Here is a 20922-nt window from a genome sequence, read left to right as displayed (position 1 = left end):
AATATGGAGATATTTATATGATATGAATAGCCTGTAACTATCTGGAGCTCAGGTGTAGAAATATTTTTACAAGGTAATCGCACAGTCAGTGATGGTAACAACCTTAGCCAACAAGAGTATTTGGGAATAAGAGAGAAGACCACCAAGGACATAACCCCAAGGAATACCAACATTTAAGGATAAGGCAAAGAAAGGGCCAACAATTAAGACTATGAAGCCACAAAGAAAAGCAAATCTGACTAGAATTTTTCATACAAGCCAAGAAGACATTCAAGAAGCAAATCAATGTAATAAACGTTGCCCACATAAAGAAAAAAATGAAAAATTACCATTGGCTGGCAAGAGATCTTTAGTGACCTTATCTTAATAAAGTGGTAGGAAAATTCAGACCCACTTTGTGAATGAAAAAGGAAGTACAGACAGCAATTGCTGATTACTCTTTCCAAAAGTCTGGCAACAAAGGAAAGGAACAAGACAGAGTAATGGAGTCATAGTAGACTCCTATCAGAAAAAGATTTTTTGTTTTGTTCAAGATAGAAGAGATCTAAGTAAGTTTAGTGCTGAAAGAAAGGAGCCAAAAAGGGAAATGGATGAAATGCAGAAGAAATAACAAGCAACCAAGATGCTAGGAACATGAAGGAATCAGCTTTGCTATGAAGACTTAAAGAAGGAGCTAAGGGTTGTCTAAGGAGCCTTGAAGTCCTAGTAATATAAACCAAAACCTAGGGAGGAAGAAAACCCTTACACTTCAGTGATTTTTCTCAAGCAAGTTTAGTATCAAAAAAGTGATCAAGGGGCGCCTGGGAGGCACAGTGTGTTACACCTCTGCCTTCGGCTCAGGTCATGATCTCAGGGTCCTGGAATTGAGCTGCACATCGGGCTCTCTGCTCAGCAGGGAGCCTGCTTTCCCCCTCTCTCTGCCTGCCTTTCCACCTACTTGTAATCGCTCTCCCTGTCAAATAAATAAAATCTTTTTAAAAGAAAAGTGATTAAGGTTGAAGGTTAGGGCAGATAGGACAGAAGGACAAATATCAAGAGATAGGAGTTGACTGGCAAACGCCATTAATTATGACTCCAAGTATCTTTACTTTCTGAAAATGTATAATCAAAAATAAAGTATAAGTTGTATAACATCAGAAATAATCAGGGAAGAAAAGTTTATGGAGATGATTTAACAGTTGTGACTATAAAACTAAGGACTGCAAGAAGTGCCTTGTTTTCTTTCTTTTTTAAAAGATTTAATTTATTTATTTGACAGAAAGATAGGGAGCATAAATAGGCAGAGCAGCAGACGGAGAGAAAAAGAAAAGCAGGCTCTCCGTTGAGCAGGGAGCCCGATTCAGGGCTCGATCCCAGGACGCTGGGATCATGACCTGAGCCACAAAGGCAGCCATTTAACTAACACGCACCCAGGCACCTAAAGTGCATTGTTCTTAAAACAAGTAAAAGAATCATACAGACTCAATTCGTAATGTATAAATTTTCAAGACATTTATATAAAATTCAAAAACATTTCTGCTTCAAATCTGCAAAGAAAGAAAAAGAAAGCAAAAATATTTCTTCTTCTGGTCATCTCTGCCTTTAATCTGTAATTGCCAGAAAACATTTCCTGCTTTAACAGGAGGAAATGATTAACCTAACACCAGCATCCCAGCCACAGAGCATCACTGGGGTAGATGGGGGACACTGCTCCCCTCTCTTTTGATTCTGTCATTCTGTTCAAGCTGGAGCAGTGAAAAGCATCTTCTTCATTCCCCTATTCTGTTAAATCCGCCCCAGCCTAACCCCAATCCTCAGTTCTTATGGTAGAATATCCAAGACTGCCTGCGTCTTACTCAACTAGAACTTAAGCACTGTAAGATAGGAATCTTGTCTATCTAATTTACTGCCTATTCCTAGCACCTAGAACAACACATGGTAGATGACAGGTACTCGACAAATATTTAAGTAATCTCTTCTGAAAGTATCCAGACAATCTTATTTCAGCATTTTTATTTACTCAAAAGTCACTTTTGTAGCTCACATTTCCCACAGGCCAAAGAGACAGAAAAATGTGTTTGGGTTAAGGGGCTGGTGTGTGGGTATTGACACAGAAGGCAGAAACCGTCCCCCTCATTCTCAATGGTATTAGTGATAGAAAACAAAAAAAAAAACGGATATATACATGTTATACATTACAAGAAGTTGCAGCTGGGAGTGGCAGTCAGTAGCAATCAAAAGAGAAATAGATCAATTCTGAAATGGCAGAAGAGAGACTTTGTGCCAGCCTGAAACCAAATACCTCAAATCCAGAGATATTTATCTGGATTTGGCCCGAAGCTTTCAACTCTGAAAACCTGAGAGCTCCTAGCTCGTCACCTGAGGTTCTCCATTCCTCATTTCAGGCCTCCAAGGCCACTACCAGTGACAGCGAGCTGGGTTAGGGTTAGGAAACACGCACCCACCATGTGAAAGTAATAGAACCAGAAAGAGGAGAAATCCATTTAATGCCACAACTGGGAATGGGAGGAAACAGGTGTGTACCTGGCCTCAATATCTGTATTCCTAATAACTTTCCCCACAGGTATACCCTGATACACCATAGTTAATTTCCCTCATCCTACTAAAATCAAACAAACTGAAATGACTATCTGCTTGAAAAGAAGTATTTCTAGTCCCTATTTTTCATATATCAGGTATTGTGTACATCGGAAAGTGGTTCTGACTTTTCCTGTATCTCATTTCCTTCTCTCTTCCTCACAGATTTTTTTATGAGGATTAAATGAAATCTTTATAAACTGCTTAGGATAGTGCCTTGCCCACAGTAAGCATCTTTATCATCATTATTATTTTACTATATAAAACACTACTTCACCTTTCAAATATGTTCAATTAATTTTCTGAATAATTTTCAAAAAAATATACTTGGCTTTACTTTTTTTTTTTTTTTTAAGTAGGCTTCAGCCCAGCATGGAGCCCAAGGCAGGGGGCTTGAACTCACAACCCTGAGATCAAGACCTGAGCAGACTAAGCTACCCAAGCACCCCTTCACTTTACCTTTTTAGTGATGTTTTCATAATTTTTTTGAATCTACCTCGAAAAGGAATGTCTAGCATTCACAAGTCAAAATTATCATTTCTGAAGACTAGCACACCAACTGGTCTTTGGGATTTTCAGATTAATTTAATTTATAACTTTATCATTTGTAACTTCCCGGTAGGCTTAATCTTTCCTAAAGTTGCCTTGCTTTTTAAAAATGTTATCTACAACCTGTTTTACCTACAGCTATAATTATCACCCCCTTAAAAGTATCTTTGTTATATTTAAGCAACTTCTATTTACCTTAATCATGAGTGCTCCATTAAACTGCCATCATTTTTTTTTAAGATTTTATTTATTTATTTGACAGAAAGAGAGATCACAAGTAGGCAGAGAGGCAGGCAGAGAGAGCAGAGAAGCAGGCTCCCCACTGAGCAGAGAGCCTGATGCAGGGCTCGATCCCAGGACCCTGAGATCATGACCTGAGCCAAAGGCAGAGGCTTAACCTACTGAGCCACCGAGGCACCCCTAAACTGACATTTAATGCAGCTTCTGCTGTGAGAGCTGGATGGACAATGAGAAGTCTGTACGACTTCAATTACATTCTGGGACAAATATAATCACAAAGCATTTTAGGGAGAGCATGCCAATCAAGGCTTTCCTATGCAACTGAATATGCTGGGAGAAAAGGAACAGCTTTAAAATAAAGAGTAAAAGCATGTAGACGTATCAGTGAAGGGAATCCAGGCTGGCCAGGTGGCTGCAGCAGAAATAATACGAGGTGGTAAAAGAATCTGAACTTGTGGAACTTTAAAATTTACTGGTTCTAAAAAAAAAAAAAAAAAAAAAATTTTACTGGTTCTATTAAGTCTAGAACATACTATAAAATTCCAATTCACTTTCAGAAAACTTATTATAACCAGAAACAAATAACCAAAAAAAGCTGTCGAGAAGTACAAACTCATTCAATTCCTGTTACCCCAAATATCTGTCTGTAATAATGGAAAAATCTTATGATTATACAGCATTTGTTAGAAAAATCCCACTATACACAAAAATGACCCCAAATCCCCAAATTAAAAGTCTGGTACCTGAAAAACTTAAGAGTGAAATGAACATAAACCCTACTAAACAAGCCCAGTGATAGAAGCAGCAGTCAGGAAATAATTACTACATTCACTAAAATAAAACACAGAAGTCAGAACATTAAAAGAGGATATCAATGCAACTTTCCATATCCTAAATTAAAAACAGTCAGTAATTCCATTAACTTTATGACTCAGCATTTTGGCTGCCAATTCCCACCTGTCCTAGAGACATAGAGTAACTTAAACAGAAAAAAGTTTGAGTAACTTTTACTTGCATGGCAGAGTAGGTATTTCTTGATCTTCTATTATACTGCAGTGTCTTCAGATCTCATGTGAGGCCAAGATCCAGCTTCTGTCTGACTCAGCTATCTCCTCCCTCCTAACAAATCCCCAGTGCCGAAAGTGGTACTTTTCTTACGTTTCTTTTCTTTTAATCATATTCTAATTCCAGCACATTTTATGGTAAGTATTTTTTTTTTTAAGATTCTTATTTATTTGAGAGAGAGAAAATGCATGGGGGGAAGGGCAGGAGAGGGAGAAGTAAGTCCCTGCTGAGCAGGGAGCCCAACACAGGCTCAAAGCAGGGCTTGACGCCAGGACTCCAGGATTGTGACCTGAGCTGAAGGCAAGCACTTAACTGAGCTGCCAGGGCACCCCTAAGTAGATTCTTAATAACCCTCCTGCGTGGGGAAGTGGTTCACAGATTTGCAGGCACAGCACAGATTTGGGCCCACTGAGGCACTGAGGAAGGCCCCTAAGAGAGAACCCTTCATGGACTTTAGAAAGCCATGGGAAGCCAGGCTTCCCCCTCACCAGATAGGATCAATCAATCACCTCTTCCCGCTATCCTACAGTGAGAAATTAACAGACACTGTGGATGGTATAACTTGAGCCTTTGATGACATCCCTAAGCCACTAGTGAATCAACTAACCCTGCCTGCACAATCTCCGGACCACTGCTTATGTAAGCTAATACATTCCCATAGGATTTAAACCATTTCAACTGAACTTCCTGTCACTGCTAAAATCACTCTGATACAGTATGATGGTTAATTTGATGTGTTACCTTAACTAGGCTACAATGACCAGTGTGAAGGTATTTTTAGATGAGATTAACACCCAAGTCTATAGACTCTGAGGACAGATTACTCTCAACAATGTGGGCAGGCTTTATCCAATCAGCTGAAGGCCTCAAGAGAAAAGACTGAGGTCCTTTAAAGAAATTCTGCCTTTAGAATGCCTTTGAACTCAAGACTGCAACACACACTCCTGCCAGAATTTCCAGCTTACTAGCCACTCTCACAAATTTCAGACTTGCCAGCCTCAACAATTCTATGACCCAGTTTCTTAAAATAAATCTCTATATGTGCATATATTCTATTGGTTTCATTTTTGAAGCAATAAACTCAATAGTTTTCCTTGAGCTTATTACATTTTAACAGAAAAAGAATGTTTTAAAGTTTTAATGTGTTAATTAACAATAATAAATTAGAAGGTACACTTTAAGTAGTTTTCATATGGGTAAGCACCTCTGAGACTATGGCTACAACTAAGACACCCATCACCCTCAAAAGGTTTCCCTCTGCTCCTGGAGTATACTTTTAATACAGAAAATGGATTACACTTTATATATTCCTTTGTAAACATTTTCCAGTTCATAATATATAGAATGAACGATTTTCCTTATCTTGAACTATTACACAATTTTAATGGCTACACAGTACTCCACAGTAATAATATGCCATAGTCCTGTTAAATAATCCTCTGTTGTTAGATATTTACATTATTTCTAACATTTTAGTATTGTAAGTCATACTATGAAGAACATTCTCATAGCTGTATTTATGTGAAGTCATGACTACTTTTTTCTCTATTTCTAATAAGGAACTGCTAAGTTAAAGAACACGTTACATTTTAAAAATAATTATTATAAGATCAACATTAAATACTTACACATTTAGTGTGTGCCATGTACCATACATGCCCTTACTCTATGAAAACTTTACCAATTTTCACTCTCAGGCATTACATGAATTTACCTATGATCTCATACACTGACGATTTTTTTTAAAAAAATCCTTACCCTTCCCCAAATAAATCTGAACATAATTCCAGTCAAATCTCCATTGTTAAGTTTTCACACTTCATAAACATATAAAATAAGCAAGTGGAATTTGGGAGGAGACCTTTATCTAACAGTAATTAAAATGTAATATGAGGCTACAATAATTAACACAATGTATACTAACAGGACATGCAAAAGGATCTATAGAACAGGAGAGCCCCGAACATGTACAAATTTTATACAGGATAGACATGACAGAATAACATAAGAAATTCAGATATCTAAATATTTTTTTTTCCAATTTATTTATTTTCAGAAAAACAGTATTCATTATTTTTTCACCACACCCAGTGCTCCATGCAAGCCGTGCCCTCTATAATACCCACCACCTGGTACAAAAATATGGAACGCTTCACGAATTTGCGTGTCATCCTTGCGCAGGGGCCATGCCAGATATCTAAATATTTTTAAAAACTTAAAATAGAGGGGGCGCCTGGGTGGCTCAGTTATTAAGCATCTGCTTTCGGCTCAGGTCATGATCCTGGGGTCCTGGGGTCCCTGCTTGGCAGGAAGCCTGCTTCTCCCTTTCCCCACTTCCCCCGCTTGTATTCCCTCTCTCACTGTCTCTCTCTCTCTGTCAAACAAATAAATAAAATCTTTAAAAAAAAAAAAACCCAAAACAAAAACAGAAATTTTTAAAAAATCAGAAAATAGAACTACTCTACAATCCAGCAACTGCACTACTAGGTTTTTATCCCTAAGACAAAAATAACTCAAAGGGATACATGCACCCTGATGTTTGTAGCAGCATTATCTACAATAGCCAAATTATGGACACAGCCCAAGTGTCCATCGACACATGAATAAAGATGTGATTATATATATATATAGTAATATTCAGCCATAAAAAGGAATGAAATCTTGCCATTTGCAACAACACAGATGGAGCTAAAGAGTACTATGCTAAGTGAAATAAGTCAGAGAAAGACAAGACCATATGATTTCACTCATACGTGGAATTTAAGAAACGAAACAACTAAACAAAGGGGGAAAAAAAGAGAGAGAGAGGCACAGACCAAGAGTCTTTATGGAGAACAAACTGATGGTTTCTAGAGAGAAGAGGTTACAGGGAGGTGGTAATTGGGTATTGGGAATTAAGGAGCGCAATTGTGATGAGCACTGGGTTCTGTAGGGAAGTAGTGAATCGCTATATTGTATACCTGACGCTATACTGTACCCCTGAAACTAGTATTACACTGTATGTTAACTAATTGGAATTTAAATAAAAAATTTAAAAAATTGTTTTAATACCTGAAAATAATCAATTAAAAAACTAAAAAACATTCTTATACCTTTCCAGAGGGTTGAGCCTTCCTGAGCATGAGACCAATCACCTTCCCTCAAAAAAATCCCCCAAACTGACAGACATGACCACATACAAGTTTCAGAATAACAAAGAACAGAGAAAAACAAAGTTAAGGGCAAACAATAGAAATGGGGAAAATTATCTGTATGTGAAGTACACAAAACATTTATATTTTCATAAAACTATCCTGTGAGTAGCCAATGCCAAAGAAACAGGCAATTCAGAGAGGAAATAGCAAAAAAAAAAAAAAAAAACCCAAGAAAAATCTTGAGCCTTTTGTTTACTGCTCTAATGCTGATGGTGCCCTAAATGGTGCTCTGCTACTTCCACCCCTCACCAGCCCCGCTGCAGAATTCAAGTGCAGAATTTTTTCTCTTTATTAATGGCCACGGTATTCTCAATGTCATATCACCTGCTTCTTCACTTCCCCCTCTACTCTCCATTTCAAACTGATACCACGGCCTCTGCACTTGGCATCTGTCTTACATGCCCTATTGCTGAGTTTCATTCTTATGACTTCCTTTTCTAGGCCTGGGTTTGATCTGACTGAGGACCTCACTTTTTAAACTTCTGGTAGGTTAACTAGTCAGTTAAAGCTACTCATATGGGACAAGTTTTACATTTTTTTTTTTTTTAAAGATTGTATTTATTTATTTGACAGGGAGACAGAGTGATCACAAGTAGGCAGAGAGACAGGCAGAGGCGGAGGGGTAGGCAGGCTCCCCACCGAGCAGAGAGCCCAATGCGGGACTCAATCCCAGGACCCCAAGATCATGACCCAAACCAAAGGCAGAGGCTTAACCCACTGAACCACCCAAGCACCCCAAGTTTTACAATCTTCTTGACAACTTTTACTACTAGTAATTAGAGACTACTTTGAGGCTTTCAGAAAAATTAAGCTTTCTTAATTTCTGGGTCTGCTCTCCACCTAATAAAATTTCACTAGAGGACTAAAACTAAAATATTTAGTTCTCCCAAACCTCCATCTTCTCTGCTCAATTATAAACAATTATTGTATTACTGATCTATTTCTGCCCTCTCAATCAACAGACTACTAAACTATAATAAATGCAAACCGGACTGTGTGCTTACGGTCTGTAATATTCTTAAGTGCTTCATATGTATTATTTCATATAATATAACACACGATGGAAGCAGCATGGATTCAAAGTACACTTCTAACCATAACACACATTTCTCATCACTACTACCTTATAACATGTGCCCTGAAAGAACATACTTCTTGTAAAGGATATATTGCCAAGAGAAAGGCACTCCCCACTTTTCATGCCCATCTACTCCTTTCCAACATTCCCACAGATTTCCTGTCCCTTAAATTCTACAATCCTTTCGCCATAAATCATCTCCTGGTTGGCACCTACATTCTGATTTCTCTATATTCTTAAAACTCTAAATTTCAGGGGTGCTTGACTGGCTCAGCAGAATTCACAACTCTTGATTTCGGGGTTATGAGTTCAAGCCCCACCTTGGACGTAGAGCTTACTTAATTAAAAAAACAAATAAATGAAATTAAACTATAAATTTCAACACAAGATGCTAACTCTACATTCCCTTGTGATCCAAAGAAGAGAGTCACTCCTAATTAAGATTTTACATTTTTTCCTTTAAAAAGTTACATGCTATATTTAAATACTTTCCTATATCTTTTAACTGATTATGCAAAATTTACAGTAATTTAAGGTTCATTTGGTTATTCTGGAACAGACTACAATCTGTTTTATAAACTTTTTCCTCCTCAATTCAACTCAAACACTTACTGAACACTACCGTGAGAAACAGGAGAGGAAGGAAACCAGACGCCTGGATAGTTTTTATACAAATCACTCCAGAGACGAGCATCCTTACTATGTGACAAATATATTCAAAACCAATTAAGAAAAACACTAACACTAGAAATGCACTCACTTTAAAAAATATAGGCAAAGGACATAAAAATAAGCAATATATGGATAAAGATATATAAATGGCCTGTAAGCGCAGGAAACGGTCTAGCCTCTATAGTAATAAAAATAATTATTAAAAAGACAGGATACCATCTTTTACCTATCCAAATTGTCAAAGATCTACAAAATCATTGTTCCGAGCTATTTTTTCTGAAAAAAGTAAAAAATATTTTGGTGTCTTGGCGTTGTATTTAAGGTCAAGCACCATTTTTGGTCCTAGACTTTCTTTCCAGCCTCCTCTTCCATAATGACACTTAACTCCTCTCAGCTTACACGGTATTTTCATCAAAACCAAGAATCTGGGGAAGCTCTCTGGGCTTCTGTCTTAAATAACAGATTTATTGAGATCTAATTCACATACCATACATTCAACCATTTGAAGTATACAATTCCATTGGTTTTAGTGTTTTCACAGAGCTGTGCAACCATCTCCACAATGAATCACCTCAAAAAGAACCACATACCCATTAGCAGTCACCCCCCTTTTTCAGCCCCTCCCCAAGCCTCGGGCAACAACCACTCTATTTTTTTCTACAGATTTGCCTATTTTATATAAATGGAATTATACAAGTCTTTTTCAAACTAGCTTCTTCCACTTAGCATATTGTTTTTAAAGTTCATCCATGTTACAACATTTATCAGTTCTTGATTTCTTCTTTTAAAAAATTCTTAAAAATTGTGGTGTTATATATATGTATATAAACATATATATATATACACATACATATATACATAAATCAAGCACGGTACGTATTTTGAAGTATACAGTTTAGTGGCATTAAGCTCATTCACACTGTACGCAACCAATCACATCATCATTTCCAGAACAGTTTTCATCTTGCAAAACTGAAATTCTGTATCTGGTACACAATAACTGCCCATTTTGCACCACCCACCTCTACTCCCTGGTAACCACCATTCTACTTTCTCTAGAAAGTAGTTTCTCTATAAATTTGGCTACCTCAGGTTCTTCCCATAAGTAAAATCATCCTTTATTTCTCCTTTTGTGACTGGCTTATTTTAATTATTAGCATAATGTCCTCAAGGTCCAGCCATGCTGTAGCTGTGTCAGAATTACCTTCCCTCTTACAACTGAATAATATTTCATTGCATGCATATACCACATTTTGCTCATCCACTCACCTATCTGAGGACATTTGGGTTGCTTCCACGTTTTGGATACTCTGAATAATGCTATGACCATAAGGTACAAACATCTCTTCAAGATGCGGCTTTCAGTTCTTTTGAGTAACTAAACAGAAATGCTGGCTCATATGGAAAAACTACTTTTAGCTTTTTGAGGGATCACTGTATCATTTTCCACAGCAGTTTTACCATTATTCATTCCTACTGGCAAAAAAAAAAAAAAGGGCTCTAATTTCTCCACATCTTTGGCATCACCTGTTATTTTCTGTTGTTTTTAGTTTTGTTCTTTCGGCAATAGCCATTTTAATGGGTATGAAGTGGTAACTCATTGTTGTTTTACCCTAATGCTGATGTTGAATGTCTTTCATATACTTAAAATACATTCAAGTCCCTTGCTCTTTTATTTGTGTTGAGTTGTAGTTCTTAAACTGAATACGAAACCTTATCAGATATGTGATTAGCAAATATTTTCTCTTATCTCATGAGCTGATTTTTTACTCTCTTGATTATGTCCTTTGATGCATAAAAAATTTTCTTTTGGGGGGGCACCTGGCTGGCTTAGTCGGCAGAGCATGTGGACTTTTGATCTCAGGGTCATGAGTCTGAGCCACACGTTACATTTGGTGTAGAGTTTAAAGGGTGTTTTTTGTTTTGTTTTGTTTTTTAGTTTTCATGTAATCCGAATTTTTGTTTGGGTTTGTTGCCTGTGATTTTGATGTTAAGAAACGGCTGCCAAACCCAAGGTAGTGAAGCTCCCCCATACGTAAGAGTATTCTTGTTTTAGCTCATATATTTAGGTCTTTGATCCATTTTGTGTTTGTTGTTGTTTTTGTTTTTTTTTAATATGGTGTTAGTTAAAAGTCCAACTTCATTGTTTCACATAAGGATATCCAGTTTCCCCAATACCATTTGTTGAGAAAACTGCCTTTTCCCATTTTAGCACCCTTGTCAAAAATCATTTGACCATATACGTCAGGGTTTCATTCTGAGCTCTCAATTCTATCCCATTGGTGTATACATGTATTTATGACAGTACTACAATCTGATTACTGTAGCTCAGTAGTAAGTTTTGAAATTAGGAATTTGAAACCTCTCAACTTCATTCTTTTCCAAGGTTGTTTTGGTTACATGGGGGTCCTTTGAAATTCCGTATGACTTTCAGGGTGAATTTTTCAATTTCTGCAACAACCATTGTTGGGATTTTCATTAGAATTCAATTAAATCTTTACATTACTTTGGGTAGTACTGACATCTTAACAATATTAAGTCTTCTAATCCAGGAACACAGATGTCTTTAATTTATGGTGTCTTTAACTTCTTTAAGCAATATTTTGTAATTTTCAATGCACAAGTCTTTCATCTCTTTGGTTTATTTATTCGTATTTTATTCTTTTTGATGCTATTGGAAATGAACTTGTTTTCTTCATGTCCTTTTCAGATTTTTTGCTGTTACAATACAGAAACTCACGTCTTTTGCACATTGGTTTTGTACCCTTCCATTTGCTGAGTCCACTTATTAATTCAACATTTAGCGTGGTAGAATCTTTAGGGATTTCTACATTAAGATTATATTATCTATAAACAAAGGTAATTTTATTTCTTCCTTTCCAATTTCGATGACTTTATTTTTCTTGCTTAATTGCTCTGATTAGGACTTCCAGCACTAGGCTGAATAGAAGTGACAAAGGTAAGTATCCTTGTTTTCTCCCTGATTTAGAAGAAAAGCTTTCCATCTTTCAGCAGTAAGTATGATGTTGCCTGTGAAATTTCCGTAAATGGGACTTTAATGTGTTGATATAGTTTCCTTCTATTCCTAGTTTGTTGAGTGTCATTAAAATGAAAGAATGCAGAACTCTGTCAAATGTTTTTCCTGTATCTACTGAGATGACAGTAAGATTTTTTTCCTTCATTCTGTTGAAGCAATGTATTATTACACAGACTGACTTTCGTATGTTAACTGTCTTAGCATTCCAGGAATAAATCTCATTTGGTCATAGCACATAATCCTCTTAATATGCTGCTGAATCAAATTTGCTAGTGTTTTCTGAGAATTTCTGCATAAACATCAGAAATACTGGTTTATAGTTTTCTTTTCTTGTCATGCCTTGGCCTGGGTTTGTTATCAGGGTAATGCTGTCCTCAGAGAATGAGTTTCAATGTGTTTCTTTATGCTCAATTTTTTGGAAGAGTCTGGAGAGGATTGGTGTTAATTATTCTTTAAATGACTGGTAGAATTCACCTGTGAAAGCATCTGGTTCTGGGCTTTTTAGTTGTGACTGCTGGAAGTTTTTGCTACAGATTCATTCCCTTACAGTTATAGATCTGTTCAGATTTCCTATTTCTTCATAATTCTTCGTAAGTTGCACATTCCCATGAATTTTTCTATTCATCCAGGTTATCAAATTTGTTGGTGTAAGTTCTTCATTCGCTTTTATGGCATAATAATATTGCACTGTATGGATACACCAGATTTTATTTATTCATCAACTGATAGACATTTGAGTTATTTGTATTTTTTGACTATACAGGTTTCTGTGTGGACATTTGCTTTTATTTCTCCTGGATATATCCTGAAGAGTAGAAGTTTTAGGTCTCATGATAACTCTATGTTTACTATTTTGAAAAAAATACCAGATTTTCTTCCAAGATGGTTTTACCATTTTACAACCCTATCAGTAGTGTATGAGTCTCCCACCAGTAAGTAATGTTTTAATCTTCCAATCGCCATATTTTTCCCAACACTTACTATCTACCCTTTTTCTTATGGCCATCCTATTGTGCACTGAAGTGGAATCTCACTATAATTCTGATTTGCATTTCCTTGATAGCCATGATATTGAACATCTGTTCAGGTGCTTACCGGTCATTTGCATTTCTTCTTTGGAAAAATGTTGATTGAGATTTTTGTACACTTTTTAAACAGGCTGTCTTTTTATTATTTGGTTTTAAGAATTCTTTATGTATTCTAGATATAAGCTCCTTATCAAATAGACACTTTACAAATATTTTCTCCCATTCTATAAATTGTTTTTTCACTTCTTTAGTAATACCTACTGAAGCACAAAGGTTTCTAATTTTGATCAAGTTCAATATATCTACTTTTTCCTTTATTACTTCTGCTTTTGGTGTCTTAAGAAGGCTTTAGCTAATCCCAAGGTCATGAAGATTTACTCTTATATTTTCTGTAAAGAGTTTTAAGGTTTTAGCTCTTATATTTAAGTCACCTATTTATTTTGAGTTAATTATTATGTATGATGCGAGGAAGAGGCCCAATGTCATTCTTTTGCATATGGAGATCCACCTGAGCCAGAAATGATTACTGAAGTGTTGTTCTTTACCACTAAACTGTCCTGGTATCTTCACTGAAAATCAGTTGACCACCAAAAATGTTAGTGTTTTATTTCTAGACTTCCAAATCTATTCTCCTGATCTATGTTTACCCTAAAGCCAGTACTATACAGTCTTGATCACTCTAGTTTTGTAGTTAAGATCTGAAATCAGGAAGTATAAGTTCTTCTGTTTAAAGGTATTTCTTGACTGTTTTACCACTCGAATTTCCACATATATCTTAAAATCAGCTTGTCGGTTTCTGAAAAGAAGCCAGCTGGGATTTTGAAGAAATTGAAATGAATATACAGATCAATTTGCCATCTTAGATAATATGAAATTTGTAGGATCCATGAACAGAGACTGTCTTTCCACTTATTTAGGTTTTCTTTAATTTTTTTCAATGACATTCTGTAGTTTTCAAGGTACACACCTTAGATTTTTTTGTTGATTTATTCCTAGATACTTTACTCCTTTTAAGGCTATTACAAATTGAACTGTTTTCTTTCTTCCTTTCTTTCTTTTCTTTAAAGACTTTATTTATTTGGAATAGAGAGACAGAGACAGAGAGAGACAGGGAACACAAATCGGGGGGTTGGGGGGAGAGGGAGAAGCAGGCTTCCCACTGAACTGGGAGCCCGACGCAGGGCTCGATCCCAGGACCCTGGGATCATGAACCGAGCCAAAGGCAGATGCTTAATGGCTGTGCCACCCAGGTGCCCCTGTACTGTTTTCTTAATTTCACTTTGGAGTCTTCATTGTTAGTGTACAAAACTACAACAGATTTTTCAGTACTGATCTTGTATTCTTCCGCTCTGATGAACTCATTTATTAATTCTAAAAGTTTCTTAATGGATTCTATAGAATTCTCTATAAAGTGTGTATATACACACACATGGGTACCACAAACACATTAGAGATAGTTACTTCCTCCTTTCCAATCTTATTATCTCCTATTTAGTTTTCTTGCCTAATTGCCCTGGCAATGCTGAACAGAAATGGTGAGAGCAAACATCCTTGTTTTTCACAGATGCCCTTTATCAGGTTGAGACAGTTCCCTTCTATTCCTAGTTTGTTTTATTCCTGCCTTATAAATTGGCACAATCTTTCTGTAAAGCAACTTGGTGATATGTGTCAAGAAATTTCAAAGTTCGAATCCGAGTAATCCTACTTTTATTAATTTACTTAGAGAATAATCAGATGGAAATAGAGCTTTATGAACAAAGACATTAGAATGGAAGGATATTGGGCTCCACTGTCTTACAGAACTGTTAACATGCGATAAAGGCAGGGGAGTACCATGTGAAAATCACAGATTATGAAAGAGTGACACTGAGACTTTTTCCCTCAACCATACAGTGACATTTTGCCACACGCATTTACTATAGAATATTTTTTTCCTGATTTTTAAGAAAATTCCAAATCAGAATTCCCTCTTCAAATACTAATATTGAAAGCATCATAGCTTAAGTTAATTTGAACATAGCAATTATTAACACTGGTTTTTGGTTATCCAGGATATCATGTTAATTTTAAGTACCAAAATACTATTTTGTTGAAATGATACCAGTATTTGTTTGGGTTTTTTTTTTAACTGAACACTAAATATTCACATCTTGAGATGGAGATCAATGACTACAGATTTATTTTATACTGCATACAGCTGCAAAACAAAAAGTCTTCTCTAACCAGAGAATTATAAACTGCTTTAAATTTTTTTAAAGATTTATTTATTTATTTGAGAGAGCAAGCATGTGAGCCTGAGTGGGGGAAGGAGCAGAGGGAAAGAATCTCAAGCAGACTTCCCACTGAGCTTGGAGCCTGACGTGGGGCTTGATCTCACAATCCTGAGACCATGACCTGAGCAGAAATCAAGTTGGACGCTCAAACCACTGAGCCACTCACGTGTCCCAAATTGCTTTAATTTTTTAAATTGAGTATAATTACAATTCGTTCAGAAAGTATCTTTCTATAAATTCATAATCCTCAGTGGGAGCAAGAAAATTAAAAAAAGCAAAGCTTCCACTACCAAATAGTTCACACCCTAGTTCAAATATTTGATAAACAGTGAAATATGAACACTAGAGTACTAAAATTAATACCATAATTGTATCTCACTCTCTTGATATTTGAAAATCAACTAAAAATCTACAGGTACAGGAAATGTTTCCTTTGAAACAAAAGCTCGTCCTTGCAAACAATAAAAAGATTGAAAAACAGACAAAAAGATATAAAGATCTCCTCGGTTATTAAAAAGACGGGACAGTCTTGGGGCGCCTGGGTGGCTCAGTGGGTTAAGCCGCTGCCTTCGGCTCAGGTCATGATCTCAGGGTCCTGGGATCAAGTCCCGCATCGGGCTCTCTGTTCGGCAGGGAGCCTGCTTCCTCCTCTCTCTCTCTCTCTGCCTGCCTCTCTGTCTACTTGTAATCTCTCTCTGTCAAATAAATAAAATCTTTAAAAAAAAAAAAAAAAGACGGGACAGTCTTAAAATAAAGAATATTAGGAAAAATCTAAGAATTAGTTTACCATCCTCCATTCCCCCAGATGATTTCAGAAAAAGCTCATTCAGCATCTCTAAGATCTTGCACAAAAATCCACCTTTGAATTACTGATACTACTTAACCCTGCTTTCTTAAAAATGATTAAAAATGATTTCCTTGTATTAGTTAAAATCAATTATATCTCAATAATTTTGAAGGAGAATTTTATGCTGACATTAATTATATCCCATGATTATATCCCTGACATACTGTACTATATTTAACTAATACTTGGCATCTGAATATAACTTCTCGTGTAGTAAAATACTTTTTCTTATTTATCATGATTCCAATAATTATGAACAGGATTATGGTGGAGGGAAAAGAAGATGAGGAAGCAAATATATGAAATTCTATGATTTGTAAAATACAGTGCTAGGCATTGTGGGGAGACAAAACAAAACAAAAAACACAGTACTCAAGGGAATTTATAATATAGTAAGGAAAATAACTTACAGCCATAAATATAATACAAGGAAAACTATGAATACTTTTATGTTCAAAGATAATGTCTTTTAAAAAGTCATTTAGAGTATGGACAGGATATAGTAACTAGAGCTGACTTAGACATCCAGCAATCAGTTATTCATAGTATTTTCTTCCATGGCCTAACCAGTGAGCTAACCAGTAAGGGTTATAATAATGAATAAAACAGATATGATTCCCATCCTCATGTGGAGTAAACAAGTAACAAATCAGTTATTTGGAAAAGTTATGAAGAAAAAAATAAGCCTTTTAAGTGGCACATGTCTACATAAAACAAAAAGTGGTCCAGTTAGGCCTCACTGATAAATAAAGTAACATTCAGTCTGAGACCCAGAGGATGAGAAGTCAGCCTTCCAAATGGTGTGTGCACACCTGTGTGTGCATACGCATGTGTGATGGGGGTGAAGTGTAAGCCCAGAAAGCTGCACATGTAAAGACTTCTAAGACAGTGAAGCACATTGGCATATTTGACAACTCAAAACACCCATATGACTGAATCTTGGTGGAAAACCAGAAAAACGGCAGAGATGAGGCATGGGGCATGATCCTAAAGATCAAAGAAGCAGGAGGTCCAGGGTATGTTGGAGGAAGAACAAATATATTAATTTGACTACATGAGAAGGTTAATGAAAAACAACATTACACACAACCCTCATGTATAAGATCTTAATTTATATTATATTACAATACAATTATAATAGAATAGAATAGAATAGAAATAATGTAAGAGAAATAATGTTTCCCTTTAACAGATGAAGAGATCAGAGGCTCAGAAGGGCTAAGAACTTGCTAATAAGGTTGCACTGCTCATAAGCAAAGTGATGAATTCCAGATATTGCAGCACAAGTCACACCTTTCTACTACATAAAGGAATAAAAAAAATAAGGTGAAAAGTACAAACTGGATTAACAATCAAGCTAAGGAATATGGGTATTATCACAGACAAAAACAGTCCCCAATTAAAAAGATGATTCTAATTATCTTCATAGTACATACGGAATACTGACAAAAAGAAGTTCCTTTCTACAAAATTACCGTGTATTATGTCAATCACTTTGATACTGTTCCCCAAAAGAGTAAGTGTGGGTGTGTGCACACACATATGCATCTGTGTAAGTTGGGGATGGAAGGGGGCTAAATATCATGTTCAATCAGAACGTACCTATTTTATCCTTTCTCTTTGAAAACTACATATAATTGAGTCAATTTTGGTTCCGACATCTTACTCTGAAGATCCAAAACCTAGCAGAAGTACAATCTTTTACTCACCATATTCCTTATGATAACTACTTTAATAATCATGCTAATTTCTTTTTAGCTTTTCTACTAAATATCAAGCATATGCCACTATAGTTTATTAAAGTCAATTTCAGATAAGATTTTGGCCTCCACCCCTTCAGAAATAACATGTTTACCATAAAGTTTCCTTATATGTTAAGGCATGATATTAAAAAAAATGTATGGTAAATATATTCTATACTACTATAAATTATTTTTCAACAACTAAAAAAAGCAGACTAAAAATTACACATTTATGTTCAATAAACAACTACTACTACTGACAAATATGCTTTTTTGTTTACTAAGATGACTCAAAAACTACTGAAGTAAATTAATTCTTCAGCTCAATCACATTTAAAATTAGAGTATGACATTAACACAATAGTTTTATGTACCAAGTAATTACTCAACTGGTCAATACCTATGACAAAATCTCCAAGTTAGCAACATCATGCATATGCAGAACTGGTTATGTAATATGTATGCATACCTTTATCCTTCTTAAAATCCAAAGCATCTTCTTTATCAGTCACTATTTCCTTCATATTGATAATACTCTGGTGGGTAAGCTGCCGGAGAATTTTAATTTCTCGAATTGCTGTAATTGGAAAGCCTTCCTTTTCATTATCTAGACGTACTTTCTTTAGGGCTACCATTTCTCCTATAAAAATTAAGTAAAATCAAGTTACCAGATGATAAAATGAAATGACATTTTTCTTAATTTTAACTTTATTTTAATTTATAATGCCTGTTCCTACCTCTTGAAATTACAATGTTTATAGTACAAGAAATTAAATATCTGGTTAGATAAAATTATAAAATATTTACCCAAATTGTGGAATACTATACGACTGTTAAAAAGGATGGGGAAAGGTACATAAGTACTGTTATTTTAAGTTAAAAAAAGCAGATGATGTGATGAATAGTAGATGTATTAGACTACTAATTTTAAAAAGTGAAGAAGGGGTGGATAAATTTACCCAATATGCTTATACATGCATAAAATCTCTGAACAGAGATTCTGTACATTATAAAGGTAAGAAAATAAGCTCAGACCTATTAACTTGTACAAGGCTGGCCAGGTGCCTAGCAGTGAAACTGGGATTCAAAATCTGAATCAGCTATCTCAAAAGTATTTCTTTCCCACTACACTAAGTGGCTTCACAATTCAGATACCAATGAATTCTGATCAGAGAAGATCTAACTATTAAATAGAACACACAAACACATATCCCATTATAAGAAAAAATTCACTATCATTCCACTTCTTTGGAGAAAAAAGGAATTCTGTACTTAAATATTTTCTCAAAGGTCATTTATAACATTTATGCTTTTAATTATCAAAACTTCCTTGATTCTTTTTGACAGAAGTCTAAAATGTACAATTCCTTGTTTAATAAACAGCTCCTAGAAGTTATAATTTAATCTTTTTGATAATACAGAATCATTATATATATTATTACTCTATGTTATAATTGCCCTCCAGAGTTTTCTTATACTAAATGGCTTCAAATAACTCTGCTATTTTAATCTACTGGTTTATTTTAACAAGAAATTATAAATAAAGATTAAGTACTGGCTCTACCCATTACTTGCTAAAATACATAGCCTCTAACACAGTTACTTTTTTACTCTGCTCAGGTTCCTGATAATGTTCTAGAAGATTAGGCTGCTAAATCTAGCCTCCAAACAAAGGGTAACTTCAAAAGAAGAATATTTTGGGTAAAATAAAAAGTGTTACATAAGACTTAATACAACAAAATTTACTACTAAGTTGGTCAAGATATTTTTGTTCCCTGATTACTAATAACGTAAGAATTTATTCACAATTAAAGAAATCGAAATCCTACCATACTACACATCACAAATTCTAAAAAACTTTAAAAATATTTACATACCCACTTAAGAGGTATTCATACCTTACATTAAGTGCACATATAAAACAAAAAAGACGAAACAAAAGCATAATAAATTCAAATTTAACTTAAAAAAAAACCTTCAAATTACACATTTGAAGAGAAAAACAAATTAAATACATTCAATAGATCTAGAGATCCACAGCAGCTGACATACTTACCAGTGTCTTTATCGCGGGCCTTGTAAACTTGTCCATAGGTACCTTCTCCAATAATTCCAATGATATCAAATTTATCCACGCAGCGCTTTCCCCAGTCAATATCTTTTTCTTTGATTTCACCATAGCGAGGCCCACATATTCTATCAAATATAGTTCTGAAGTTTTTATATGCAATCAAGCAAGCTGAATAAACTGTTTAATACTTAATACCCACCCTCCCCCAATCTTAAATCCTTTATTTCTCTCCACCCTCGAACACTTGTGATCATATAAGACAAGTAACACTGTAATTTGCTATTATAAATTATCATGAAAGTCAAGGCATCATTTCTCCATACCAGCTCTTCTTCTATAGACAAACAATCTGAGAAAAAGAAGTAAAGCTTGTATGAAGAACTTTCAAAAATATAACGCAATTTTCAATGAATGGATAAAACCAACACTAATACAAAGAGTCAACGTTCTCTAACCAACCTCCAGAAGTTTTTCTTTACATACATACATATATATATGTGTATGTATGTCACTCATTTTTCAAGAACAAGTTTAATAATGAATATTACC

At 35.3% G+C, this 20922-nt stretch overlaps 1 protein-coding gene and 1 pseudogene across 2 annotated transcripts in view; both read right to left on the bottom strand.

Annotated features, from left to right (window-relative positions):
• CDK13 (cyclin dependent kinase 13) overlaps positions 1–20922 on the bottom strand; it is a 121813-nt gene that overhangs the window by 62986 nt on the left and 37905 nt on the right. For both annotated transcript variants that reach the window (XM_044245654.1, XM_044245655.1), the window contains exons 4-5: positions 20359–20498; positions 18772–18942 (exon numbers count right to left, since the gene is read on the bottom strand). In XM_044245654.1, the coding sequence (XP_044101589.1) occupies positions 18772–18942; positions 20359–20498 (311 nt within the window). The remainder of the gene's footprint in view (positions 1–18771; positions 18943–20358; positions 20499–20922) is intronic.
• On the bottom strand, positions 6568–6666 carry LOC122905758 (annotated as a pseudogene).

The sequence above is a fragment of the Neovison vison genome, chromosome 4 (assembly GCF_020171115.1).
Source record: "Neovison vison isolate M4711 chromosome 4, ASM_NN_V1, whole genome shotgun sequence".
NCBI lineage: Eukaryota > Metazoa > Chordata > Mammalia > Carnivora > Mustelidae > Neogale > Neogale vison.
Note: the sequence above shows the minus strand (reverse complement) of the source record. Positions and strands in the feature narration are given on the sequence as shown.